This window comes from Labrus mixtus, chromosome 8, assembly GCF_963584025.1.
Source record: "Labrus mixtus chromosome 8, fLabMix1.1, whole genome shotgun sequence".
Lineage (NCBI taxonomy): Eukaryota > Metazoa > Chordata > Actinopteri > Labriformes > Labridae > Labrus > Labrus mixtus.
In genome coordinates, this window is record NC_083619.1 from 16,692,034 (window position 1) to 16,705,089 (window position 13,056).

Genomic DNA, 13,056 nt, shown 5'->3' on the forward strand with positions numbered 1-13,056 from the left:
TGAATATATTCAGAGAGAGAGAGAGAGAGAGAGAAGAAAAGTTCACAACAAGAAACTCTCTGTTGATTCTGGATGGCTTTTGACGTAAACCAGCTTCACAATACTGAAACCCCTCTGCTATGAGACAGAATTCAATGACATACACACCAATTATGATTAACAATTCCTTAGTATCACATTAAGTACAGAGAATGAGGGTTTCATTTAAGCTGTTTTCTTTCTGCAATCTTGTGTACATTAATTACTGATGCCTGTTTTGTTCTCTTTTTGCGATTGTCATTGATTTGCTGTTTAGCAAAAGGCAAGAGATAACCGAGCAGCCCTGCGTATCAACAAAGTCCAGATGTCGAATGAGACGGTGAAGAGGCACCATCCACAGCAACAGCCCCCTGAGGTGTTTGATCCCAACATACCACTAGACACAGAACTGCTGTTTAAAGACCCTTTGAAACCAAAAGAGTCAGAGCATGAACAAGAGTGGAAGTTTAGACAGGTAAGAGTGTATGCAATGAAGTCAGGGAATGCAGCGGCAGGTCCACTTAATATTAAGACAGCTAAGAAGTGGTGGTTTAGTAAAGCTCCCTAAACATCTGCACTATCCTCCACATTAACCCTGATGACATTGGTGGTTAGTAGGTCCAGTTTATTTTTGGCATGAGACTGATATACTTTGCACCCCTGTGGATGTCTAACCCCTCTTTTCACTGTGCTCTCTCAACAGCAAATGAGGCAGAAGAGCAAACAGCAAGCCAAAATTGAAGCCACTCAGAAACTGGAGCAAGTTAAGAATGAGCAACTTCAGCAACAGCAGCAACAACAAGGCAACAGCCAATCTGATGGAGATGGAAACAACAGTGGCAACCAGAGCCCAGCTTCACAGCCCAGTAATGGCAGCTTGTCCCCCATGCAGCAAGTCAATTCTAAAGAGGGCTTTGCAAGGCCACAGCTCCCAGGGACGCCAACTTCATGTGCTCCAGAGGATGTGTTCTTACGACCCCCTCCTCCCCCTCCATCTGGTCCATCCTCTCAACCTCAGTCACCACAGGTATTCTCACCAGGTTCTTCTGGTTCAAGACCCTCTTCTCCATGGGACCCATATGCCAAAATGGTTGGAACCCCAAGACCCCCAAGTCTTGGGCCAAATACATGTCGTAGAATGCCTCCAGAATCTGGAAAATCACCCACCTCCTTGATGGAGCAGCAGGACAGAGGGAGGCCCTCTCCTGCTCATGAATCTTTTGGCTCTCCAACTTCGATGAGTAATGACCCATACGCAAAACCTCCTGACACGCCACGGCCTACTGGAGAAATGGACCCTTTTCTGAAACCCATGGGACCACCCCGGGCCAGTCAGGCAGCTCAGGGAAGGCCCCCGATGGGTTCTCCCGGCAGAGATCCATACTCAAGGCCCATGATAAGAAACGAGGCCTATCAGCGCATGGCCCAGAACAGGATGATCTTGTCTGACCCTTACTCGAGGCCTTTACTAGCCCCGATCCCAGGAAGTAATGAGTCAGGCTCGCTCCCGTTGTTCAAAACACCAATGCCCCCTTCTCAGGCTCAGGATCCCTTCAACCGACCAGGTCCACATCAGTCTGACAGGTTCATCCAGAATCACCAGAACGACCCCTATACTCAGCCTCCGCATACCCCGAGACCATCAGGGAACGACAACTTCACAAGTCCTCCCAGAATGGGCCAGCATCACCCTCAGGGGCAATCATTTGCGCAGCCAGTACCTATGAACCAAATGTCAAGAAATCCTTATGCTCATGCACCTTCTACTCCAAGGCCGGACCACTTCACATATGACCCTTTTGCCCAGCCTTCTGGTCCCAGCAAGCCAGCTATTGGCCCTTTCTCACAGTCAACCGGCAACCAACGATCCTTCATTGAACCAGGCAGTCAACCTCGCCCATTTTTTGAGCCCTATGCACGGCCTCCAGGAACGCCACGTCCTCATGACAACTATGGTCAGCCCTCGAATGTCCCTAGTCCATCCTCAGACCCTTACTCGCAGGCTCCTTCAACTCCTCGTCCTAGTGGAATGAACCAGTTCAGTCATCAGTCACACCTTGGACAGAGGATGTCACCTTCCCACTCAGTGGACCCTTATGCTCAACCACCAGGTACTCCAAGGCCCTCTGTGGGAGAGAGGTTCTCCAAGTCACCGGGCAGCCAGAGGGGGCAGATAGAGCCGTTTACAAGTACACCTGGGACTACAAGACCAGGGAGTAGTGACATGTTTTCACAGCCTGGGGCCCCCAGACCATTGCTTAATGACCCCTATGCTCAGCCTCCAGGGACCCCACGGCCAGGTCCTGATGGACTCAGCAGACAAGGTCAAAGGCTTGGACCAATGGGAGGCCAGGATCCATTCTCCCCTCCTCAAAGCAGACTTCAAGAGAACTTCCCTCATCCGGGCTGCCAAACACCAAAACACTCTGGTGTGTCGGAAGATGGATTCACTCAGTCACCCTCCAGAAGACCTAGTCAGACACCTAGCCATGACCCCTTTGAACAAAGGGAAATGAAAGATCAGTCAGGTGTGGGGAATAATGGAACTGTCCCTCAAGACCTACAAATACCTGGTGCTTCCTCTGAGGCTCAGGGTGTTGCGCTCGCTGATAGCGAAGAAAGACTCAGACAGGTAACGGAATATCACTGTTCTACATTAAGCTCATTTCCCTGGTGTTTGAATAATGTCTTATGATTGAAAATGCTTTTGAGTGTTTTTTTTCTTTTAACAATCCAAGTCATACTCAAGGTTTTGCCATCATTGTTGTTACTTTTATATTCACCAAGTCAACTATTATTGTTACATCAAAGAGGGACCAGAAACTCTGTTTTAACAGTGCAATTGACCATTATACTCAGAAAAGGAAATAAACTATAAAAAAAAAACATATTTTAATCTTTTATCTTTTTTTGTCTCAGCAACGTTAATATGTTATTTAGATCAAAAAAATATAACAAATCTAAAAGCTGCTCTCAATCAAACAGACAGGGAAACTCCCCTCCAGCTAACTTCAATGTAATATTAATAAGATAATTTCCAATATTTTGCTGACACTATTTTTTATTTCTTTAAATAGAAGAAAATCATCATATTTATCTGGATATTTATTTCAATTCAAAATGTAAAGGGCAATTATAATTCTGTGAGAATCTCATTTTCTTACCTTTATTAAATTGCGATTGATTGTTTTATTTCATACCATGTTTTATACAGGAATTAATTAAAAACTAAACTTTGTGTGGATCTTCTGCATTGAAAGTATGAAATGGTGGTCATTGGAAAAAAAGGACCTGGGACATTAATTGTTTCTCATTAGCTGTGAAGTTTAATTAGGCCAAAATTAATTGACCGTCTTGCTCAGAAGCTAAAATTCACATTGAAATTCTTGTGTTTTGTAGCGACAACGAATAAGAGAACTAATCCTCAAGCAGCAGCAGCAGAGGAGCGCTATTCGTCAGGAGAGGGGCCCTCAGGAGCCTGTTGGCAACATTCCTCCAGGAACACCACGACCCTGGCCCCAAGAGGCCCCTGGGCAACCAGGGGAAATGTTTAACCGGCCTCCCCCCCCTTACCCTGGACAAGTACCCATGAGAGGACCAATGAGGTTTCCTGGACCTTTTCCAGGAGATCAGCGTGTCCCTTTCCCTAATGAAGGACAAATCCCCAGGGGTCCACATCCCGGAGACCCTAATTTGAGACATCAGGGGCCAAGGTTTGTGGGGTTTTTTGGTTGTTTTTTTTAACCATGTCTTTAGGTTTCAAATATTCTGTAATGAACAATACTGTGCTACACAAATCCAAAATTGGCTTTTCTTTTTATTTTAATAAAAAGAAAAAAGTTTAATACTTGCGTCATTTTTCAGGTTTGCATTTCCACCAGGGGTTCTAGGACCTCATGGGGCCCAAGAGTTCTTCCCCCGGGGGCACCACCCAATGCAGGATGTCCCTCCTCAAATGAGACGGTCCATGTCAGCTGAAATGGCAAAGAGTATGGGAGGCAACCCTATGGGGATGCCCCAGCACTTTCCACCACGTGGTATGCCTGTGCAGCAACACAACATCATGGGCCAGCCTTTCATTGAATTACGACACAGAGTAGCAGAAAATAGGCCACGTATGCCATTTCCCCCGGGTGCTATGCAAGGTGGCAACATAGATCCCAACTTTCAGGGTCAGCGGCTACCAGGCTTCGCAGGAGGATCTGATTCCAGGTTTCCTATAAATCAGGGGCTCAGGATGGTTGATGCCATGGCCGGCCAAAGCGGACATTTACATCTATCTACCAGCATGGACAATCTTCATCAGCAAGTCCAAATGCCAGATAACAACTCGCTCAAACAATCTTTTATGAGATCCATGAGCCAGCCTGCTTCCAGTGACAGCCAAAACATGACAGCATCTATGATCCTGTCTGCACCCTCTGCTGGGCAGACTGAGGCAGTCTCTGAAGGTGTGGAGGAAAAACTTGATGCAGAGGAATCAGCAGTGAAAGATCTTGAGGATGTGGAGGTGAAAGACTTGGTGGATGCAGACTTGGAGAACCTTAATTTGGATCCTGAAGACGGAAAAGACCTAGATCTAGAGACAAATGACCTACACCTTGATGACTTCTTAACATCAGGGAAATTCGACATTATTGCCTATACAGACCCTGACCTAGATGACATCAAGAAAGACCTGTTTAATGAGGAGCTGGATCTCAGTGATCCTATGGATGACCATAATGACACTGCAGATATCAGTAAAACTTCAAGCACAGTAACTGAGGCTTCATCGAGTTCTGCATCTGTACTGGCAAAGTCAGAGGCCTCAGGTGAGCAGTCTTCAGCTGAAATCAAGCTGGAAGCCTCTGGGAGTCAGGACTCTGCCTCTTTCGCACACGGCAAGGAAATAAAACTAGAGGTCAAGGACTGTCAGAACCCCCCTGAGGTCGTTGACCAGCAAACCTCCAACCAGCAGGGAGTTCTGTCTGACTCCACCCCGGTCCTGTCTAGTTTACTCATTAAGCAGCAGCCTGAAGAGCAGTCATTAAATACAATCATGGAATCTGTCAATCCAGGAGGTAACCTCATGCCCCAGCAGAACCAAGTCACAGACACTCAGCATACAGCTGGACTTACAATAACTCAAACCATACCTGACGCTACCTCTACAGGAGAAGCCTCTATGGCCGACTTTGAGGCAGACCACCAGATGGGGCTTGCTGGAATTGACCAGAGCGGTCTGAGCCTGGCTCAGCAGGCTGCACTGAACCAGGCGTTGGGCCAGCACAGCCTGCAACATCGGCCTCTTCTGCTAGAGGAGCAGCCACTCCTACTGCAAGACCTCCTGGACCAGGAAAGGCAGGAGCAACAACAGCAGAGGCAGATGCAAGCCATGATACGACAACGCTCCAGCGACTCCTTCTTCCCAAACATTGGTAAACTATTTAGCCCACAAAATCTTTTTAGTGTTTAATAAATATTTAGATTCAAATTAAAAGTGCGTATTTCTGAGATTGCATTATTTGTCATTTTCAGATTTTGATGCCATCACCGATCCCATAATGAAAGCCAAGATGGTTGCTTTGAAAGGCATCAACAAAGTCATGGTTCAGAACAACATGGGAATGAATCCAATGGTCATGAACAGGTAAAAAGCTAGGATTGCTTGCTATTATAAAGATATGAAACCCTATAACTGAGTATGATTCATTGACCAAATGGTTCATGGTATTTTATATTTCAGATTTCCTGCTGTCCCTGTACCACCTTCTCCTGAAAGCACACCACTTCCACCACAAGTTGTTGGACAGGTAATCACATTATTATTCTGCTTAATCTTGCACAGTATTATTAAATATCCACGTTTAAAAAATAAATAAATCCAAGTTGTCAATATAAATATGTATAATAACATATTTGTCATCTTTGCTTTCAGGATGGCAAATTGACACAAGTTGCAAGACCGAATCCACCAAACTTTGGACCAGGATTTGTCAGTAAGTTTCAAAAAATGTTCAAGCATCTTAAACTTTTTCAACTCAGAGTTCTGTTAAGCCTTGAAATGGTAAGATGTTTGTTTTTCATGCTGTCAAGTTTGCTAACAAAAGAGCCTTTTTCGTCTCACAGACAATGCTCAGAGGGCTCAGTACGAGGAGTGGCTCCAGGAGACTCAGCAACTACTTCAAATGCAGCAGAAGTTTTTGGAAGAGAAGATTGGAGCTCATAGGAAGTCTAAGAAAGCCCTGTCTGCCAAACAGAGAACAGCTAAGAAAGCGGGGAGAGAGTTCCCTGAGGAGGACGCTGAGCAGCTCAAACATGTCACAGAGCAGCAGGGTGTAGTGCAGAAACAACTGGAGCAGGTAAATGTTGGACCTGTCAAGCTCCACCAATGAATTCCATTTCAACCCTTCTATTCTCAGTGATTGCCTAAAGCAGAGCCCTTACATTGGTCTAATGAGCAGTGGTGTTAGGGTCTTATACTGATACTTTAAGTGCAGGCATGGTTAGTTTTGATAGTAACTCTTTAACAGCTATAGTCAGTAAAGCATGAGCATTGAAAGATTTCCTTATTTATATTTTTCAAGCAAACTTTTTTTTTTAAATCCAAAGAAAACTTAAGAATTCAAAACACAAGCTTATGTCTGCACCTGTCAACTGCTGCTTTGACTTCCTACAAAAGGTGTGTGAGGAAAAAAAGATCCTCTTCACTTTCCATTTTCTGCTTAAAACTAAAATGTTTGAAAGAAAGCTCATTCATTTCCTCCCTTGGGTAAACTCGTGTCCTTGTAAGTTTCCCGTAGAAAATGTGATAAAACTCCTTGCAAGCAACTCACAGTTTCCTTGTTATTGTCATAGAGAAACTCAGTTACATTTTTTGTGATTATGTCTTGTTTTTTTGTTTAGATCCGCAAGCAGCAGAAGGAGCATGCTGAACTTATAGAGGAGTACAGAGTGAAACAGCAGCAAAACAATATGACACCCATACTGCCTGGGATGCACCCAATGGCAGGTCCTGCTGGTATGGTGCCCAGTGGACCTCCAATGGCCCCAAGTGGACCATCAATGGGCCCCAGTGGACCTCCAATGGGCCCCACTGGACCTCCAATGGTCCCCAGTGGACCTCCAATGGGCCCCAATGGACCTCCTATGGTCTCCAGTGGACCTCCTATGGTCTCCAGTGGACCTCCTATGGTCTCCAGTGGACCTCCAATGGGCCAACCACCTATGAACCCCATGATGCAGATGCCTCTTCATCCTGGTCAGCCAAATGCACCTCAGTGTTTGCCCAACCCACCACCCGGCTGGCATCCTGGTGCTCCCATGCCCATGGCCGGACAAGGGCTTCCACCTATAATGCCCCCGCGGGTACCTGTAGCAAATCCTGGTCAACCTCATCAGATGACGATGGGTAACATACCTCAACACCCACAAATGCCTGTGGATCCCCAGGCACAAGCCGCTCCATCAGGTGGTGGTAAACCCATGCAAGGAGGGGGTATGAATTTTGACGACAACAACCCATTCAGTGAAGGCTTCCAGGAGCGGGAGAGGAGGGAGCGACTTCGGGAGCAGCAGGAGAGACAGCGGGTGCAGCTGATGCAGGAAGTTGAACGACAGAGAGCCCTGAAACACCGAATGGAAATGGAACAGCAAGGGATGATGGGCCAAGATGGGAACATGGCACCTCTCACTCAGATGCCATTTTTTAACTCGGAGCTGCCACAGGACTTCATGCAGCCCCAGAGGCCACCTCTGCAACAACAACAACCCGGGACGATGTTCCCCCAGCACCAGGGCATGATGCCCAGTATGGGCTCAACACCCGGAGCCTTTATGCAAGGAGAAAGGAGGGCAATGATGGGCAATGGAATGATGCCCCGCGACATGGGGCCTGGTTTTGGACCTGATAATCTCACTCTACAGGCACCTAATTTCCAGGGTCATCCCAGACCTCGTCAGTTCAGTGGACCTGGAATGATGCTTCCGATGCCAGGTGAGGGTCCTCCATTCGGAGGTGATTCAGCCACACCTCTACCATCTAACTTCCCCGGCTCTGGCCAGTCTCTAATTCAACTTTACTCCAACATCATCCCAGACGAGAAAGGAAAGAAAAAGCGGAATCGCAAAAAGAAGAAAGATGACGATGCAGATTCGGTTAAGACACCTTCAACTCCACACTCAGACCTCACAGCCCCTCTAACACCATGTGTCTCAGACACCTCGTCAACCCCAACCAGAAACACCCATCTCTTTGGTGACCAGGACTTGTCAAGGTCCCCGTTGCTGGGATCTTCCACCCCCAGTCACTCTGAGCTGGAAAGGCAACTTTCTGGAGGTCAGTGTGGACAACATAGCTTGTCCTCAGACTCAGCTAGAGCTCAGGCTCAGGAACATGATAGGATCCTCAACAACATCAAGCTGGAGCAGACGGATGTCAGTGAGTGTCACGGGCCCAGAGAAGGAAACATTGTATCTGGAATGAACTCTGTGAAGGAGGAGGGTAATAAAGGGAGCATGTCTCCCTTTGCTGCAGGGCAAAGTCCAAATAAGGGGGAAGCAGGCAATGAACTACTAAAACACCTTCTGAAAAACAAGAGCACACCTCCACATGGACTGTCCCAGCAGAGGTCAGAGGAGAGCATGCGCTCGGAGGAAGAGGAGGCCACAGACTGCAAATCTTTGCTGAGGCAAAGCTCCATGGACAGCAATGGGGTCAGTGTTTTTGTTAGTCATACAGTTAGAGTGTGGAGGGGGTGATCAACATAGTGAGTCATAAACAGGCTTAGTGATTCATAGGGGAGGCATGTCATAGTTAAATTGGAATGAGTCATGGCTGTCAGTTTTTTAGATGAGTCATAGTTTTGTGTTTAAAAACATCTCACTCATAGCTATAATCCTTCTCAAAAAATCTGAAGGTGTTTTATGCCTTTATTTTCATCATCCCTCTCGTGTCTCCAGGCATACTCAGATGGCATCCCAGACTTTCCTGGACCTCTGCTCCCTGAACAGGAGAAGAAGAAAGGGAGGAATAAGAGGGCTCCAAAAGGAGGGGAGAAACCTGCTTCTAGATACAAGAAGAGGAAAAAGGAAGGGGATGACAGGCAGCTGATGCACTCTGGCCCTGACTCTGTAATGACCCAAATCAAACAGGTAAGATTAATTTTAACACCTTACGACCTACTCCTACAGCTCACCCTGCTGCAGCATATCAAGACTTTGGGTACAAAAGATTCTAAATCATGAACTGAGAATTTCATAGTATTAATTACTGCCTCAAAAAAGAACAGTCTCTTGGAGCACAAAGACATTTTTTCACATATGAGAGGCATATTACTGTAATTAATTTCTTGTTGAATGACAGTTGCACACACAGGTATCAGGCGCTTTTATAATTCAGAAGAGTAGAAGAGGTTTTGTGATTTTATTACAAGTCCTGCGTTTAATGAAGCCTATTGATTTTAACTTTATGAAGCTGTCTCTTTGCCTAAAAAATCTAAATTAGCATATACTGCAATAAGCTGGTCTCTTTTAGTATAACATAGATTTGCCTGAAAGTCAATATGCAGGGTTAACAATGTGTCTCTAAGCTGGAGAAGCCTCCATGTTGCACTGTTTGGAGTTGATGCCCACCTGAGTGAGCTTTGTACTGTTGTGTTCTTTGAGGTAGAGAATTGCACAAGTAATAAGACATTAAGTATTTTTGCAATTTCCAATCTACACTTAAGCTTGTAATTTTTGGAGCAGGGAGAAGTTTTTTGATAAAAGCTTCTTTAATGTGAAAAATGCAACCGTGCTATCAGAAAAAACAAGTTTGTCCTGCATTATACAAATCTATGCTGCTCTTATGGTCTTTTCATTGCCAACTTTCTGCCCTTTTCAAGTTTCCGTTAAAGATGTCTTTACTTCTGATCATAAAGTTCTGAAAAGTTATCATTAGGTCAAAATGAATGATACAGGGTGATAATAAACTGTTTCATTTTATTTATTGTATTTTTCTACATGAATTGTATCATTCTGTGTGGCGGTTTTATTAGAAGGTCCACTGTAGTAAACCTGTGCTGATATGTCCTCCTATCCCCTCCCCTGCCTCTGTCTTTTTCTCTCCTCCTGCAGCAGCTTTCCCTCCTGCCCCTCATGGAGCCTCTGATTGGAGTCAACTTTGCTCATTTTGCTCCCTACGGCAGCGGCCAGCTCAACGGAGAGAACCTCCTATCTGGTACTTTTGGCAGCGCCACACTTGATGGAGTCTCTGACTACTACTCCCAACTGGCCTACAAGGTTAGATCTTCTTACCTTACTTGCGGAGGGAACTGGGTTAACGCAGCGATGTGCTTTAAGTGTGTCTGTTGCGTGATGTGCTGACATTGCATCTGCTCTGATTCCGACAGCAGAGTAACCTGAGCAATCCACCAACACCACCTGCATCTCTTCCTCCCACCCCACCACCTGTGAACCGACAGAAAATGATCAATGGATTTGCCACAACAGAAGAGCTGGCCAGCAAAGCTGCTGCCATGGGTAGGTGTAAAGATGCGCCTTAATATCACTTTGTCACCTAAATGTCCCATGATACTGATTGTTTGGTCTCTGTTGAACACCTAAAATAGTGTCTCACAGAACCACAATCTTAAAAGGTGTTCAGATATGGAGTATTTCCATCACTACAAGCCACAGTGTAAATGATTACTGATATTTTGCTCCTGTTTTATACAGTGTCTAAAGGCCTCGTCCCCAAGCCACTCCATGTCCCGTTCAGGACTGAGGAAGATCTATTAGCCCGTGCCATTGCACAGGGACCAAAAACTGTGGATGTCCCAGCCTCCCTCCCCACTCCTCCTCACAACAACCAGGAGGAGCTCAGGTAACAAATATATAACAATAATTGAACTGTCTTTTGGGGGGCTACGGGAATGTAAGTAGCTATTATAACCGTTTGTCTTGGTTTGTCATGTGATCATGTTATGATGATCGACTTCAGCTGCATGGTTTTGACACATTTCTCCTGTTTGTCTCCTGTTGAATAACAGCAACCGAGGACAGGAGCCTTGCAAGGACCGGGACACACCTGATAGCTTTGTTCCTTCCTCTTCTCCTGAGAGCGTGGTTGGCATGGAGATCAGTCGCTACCCAGACCTGTCTCTGGTGAAGGAAGAGCCACCATCCCCCTGCCTGTCTCCAGTCCTGCCCATGCTTCCTGCACCTGATGGGAAAGGTAAACTCACACAGCTCCAACATGATGAACCCAATTACATCATTTAATCAACAGTCCAAATTAATAATAACCAATTAATACATTGTTTTTGTGTATGAAATATGTACACACAGCTTTGGAATGCCCGAACAGTGTGGTTCATTTCTTCTAAATTAGCTCCTTTTTGTTTTATAGGAACACAAATAAAACTGCAAGACATTAAAACGGAGCCTTCAGCAATGTTCTTTGGCACTCCCTTTGGGCCCATGTCTAATGGTTCCAAACAAGGGCTAGTATCTGTGGCTATCACACTGAGACCCGCTGCAGCAGAGGTAAGTAGGGTTTACATTTACAGTGATGTCACAGAAATTAAGCACCTGTCAAAAACTTAACGAATTAAGGAAGGTATTTGTTTGAAGAAATAGTGAAGATAAAATAAAAACATAACTTGATGGACCTACTCAGGTGATTAAACTTGCATAACTTTTTCCCCCCCAAAGAACATCACAGGTGTAGTAGCAGCCATTTCAGACCTACTGTGTGTGAAGATCCCCAGCAGCTATGAGGTCAGCAGCACCCCAGACAGGGGGTCCCTATCCATACTCGGTGGTCCAAGGATGGGCCCCCACGGCATGGAGCCTCGGCCTCACATGCTCTTCCGCGGACAAGGAGACAATGGAGGGCTTCACGGTCGGCCAGGACAGATGATGAGGCCCGTCGGAGTGCAGGGGATGACGCAACAGCAGCAGGCACATCATTTCCTATTCCATCCCAACAGCCCAGGTGAGGGAATAAAATTAGAACAAGAGCATATCATATTCCAATAAGTGTAGTTAATATGTCATGTGTGAATTAAGCTTAGCATAATTACGGACTGATGAAAAAAGAGGAGAATCTTACTTTGCAATTGTTTATGCTTTACATCTACTGGATCTATAATCTTTCTTAACAGTACATACAGACTGACATTTTGTCTTTCATACCATCATAAATCTGAGCCTGAGGGCAGTATATTGCTCAGGTGCTTCTATTGCAGCACACAAACACCTGTTTTAGTTTTAAAACACTTTTTAGTAATTGGCCTCTTGTGTGTTGATAGGAGAGAAATGTTTTGATTAAAAGTGAAAAAAATAGAAGAAGAAAAATAAAAATAAAAAAAAGTGGCGCAGTTGACCAATGACCAATGAGGTGCCATATTTTTAGCCCTGTTCCTCTGAATTTTGTGACTGTTTTGTTCCAAGCAAAATTATTCAGTTGTTATCTTAATGTAAAACAACACACTACTGCAGGTTTTTCATTTTCATTTTGAAAAAATGTTTTCTCTTAATTTAGGTGCAGCTTTGGCTCGAGGACTTGACCAGAAGACCACTGCCAGTCCGGGATGTAAACCTCAGTGGTGTTGCCACTGTAAGGTGGTGGTTCTGGGAAATGGAGTGCAGAAATCCATCAAAGATCTCCCTGCCCACATGAAGGTATCAAATAAAAAGACACATACCTACTCTTGATTGCAGCAGGAAGAGAAATGTAACGTAGGCAGGCCATGTTTTAGCTTTCGCATTTGGATGCTTCGGACGTGCTTAAATATACAGATACCAGTTCATAAAATAGTCCACTCTGCTTATCAAGAACGGATTACTTTATTATTGATTTCCCAGTGTGGGCCTAGGTAAGCCTTGACTGTATGCCCGGACCTTACTGTAGAGGATATATTATCTACGTTCAGCCTGAGGAGCCATACACAACTATACACACACACACACACACACACACACACACACATTCTGCATATATCCTCTGATTATGTAAATCCTGCCAACTGGAGTTAAATCCATTTCAGATCATTTAGTGGGTTAAACAGCATA

At 45.2% G+C, this 13,056-nt stretch overlaps 1 protein-coding gene across 3 annotated transcripts in view; it reads left to right on the top strand.

The window, feature by feature from the left end:
• Window positions 1-13,056, top strand: part of kmt2cb (lysine (K)-specific methyltransferase 2Cb) — a 67,544-nt gene that overhangs the window by 48,491 nt on the left and 5,997 nt on the right. Inside the window, exons 36-52 of one of the 3 annotated variants that reach the window (XM_061044732.1) lie at window positions 296-493; window positions 722-2,650; window positions 3,418-3,731; window positions 3,883-5,438; window positions 5,539-5,650; window positions 5,747-5,813; window positions 5,939-5,999; window positions 6,130-6,362; window positions 6,907-8,715; window positions 8,962-9,153; window positions 10,120-10,281; window positions 10,392-10,521; window positions 10,717-10,864; window positions 11,031-11,215; window positions 11,390-11,526; window positions 11,695-11,977; window positions 12,527-12,666. In XM_061044732.1, coding sequence (XP_060900715.1) covers window positions 296-493; window positions 722-2,650; window positions 3,418-3,731; window positions 3,883-5,438; window positions 5,539-5,650; window positions 5,747-5,813; window positions 5,939-5,999; window positions 6,130-6,362; window positions 6,907-8,715; window positions 8,962-9,153; window positions 10,120-10,281; window positions 10,392-10,521; window positions 10,717-10,864; window positions 11,031-11,215; window positions 11,390-11,526; window positions 11,695-11,977; window positions 12,527-12,666 — 7,656 coding nt within the window. Of the gene's footprint in view, window positions 1-295; window positions 494-721; window positions 2,651-3,417; window positions 3,732-3,882; window positions 5,439-5,538; window positions 5,651-5,746; window positions 5,814-5,938; window positions 6,000-6,129; window positions 6,363-6,906; window positions 8,716-8,961; window positions 9,154-10,116; window positions 10,282-10,391; window positions 10,522-10,716; window positions 10,865-11,030; window positions 11,216-11,389; window positions 11,527-11,694; window positions 11,978-12,526; window positions 12,667-13,056 lie in introns of all 3 variants that reach the window. The other 2 variants (XM_061044731.1, XM_061044733.1) reach the window with 2 other exon arrangements.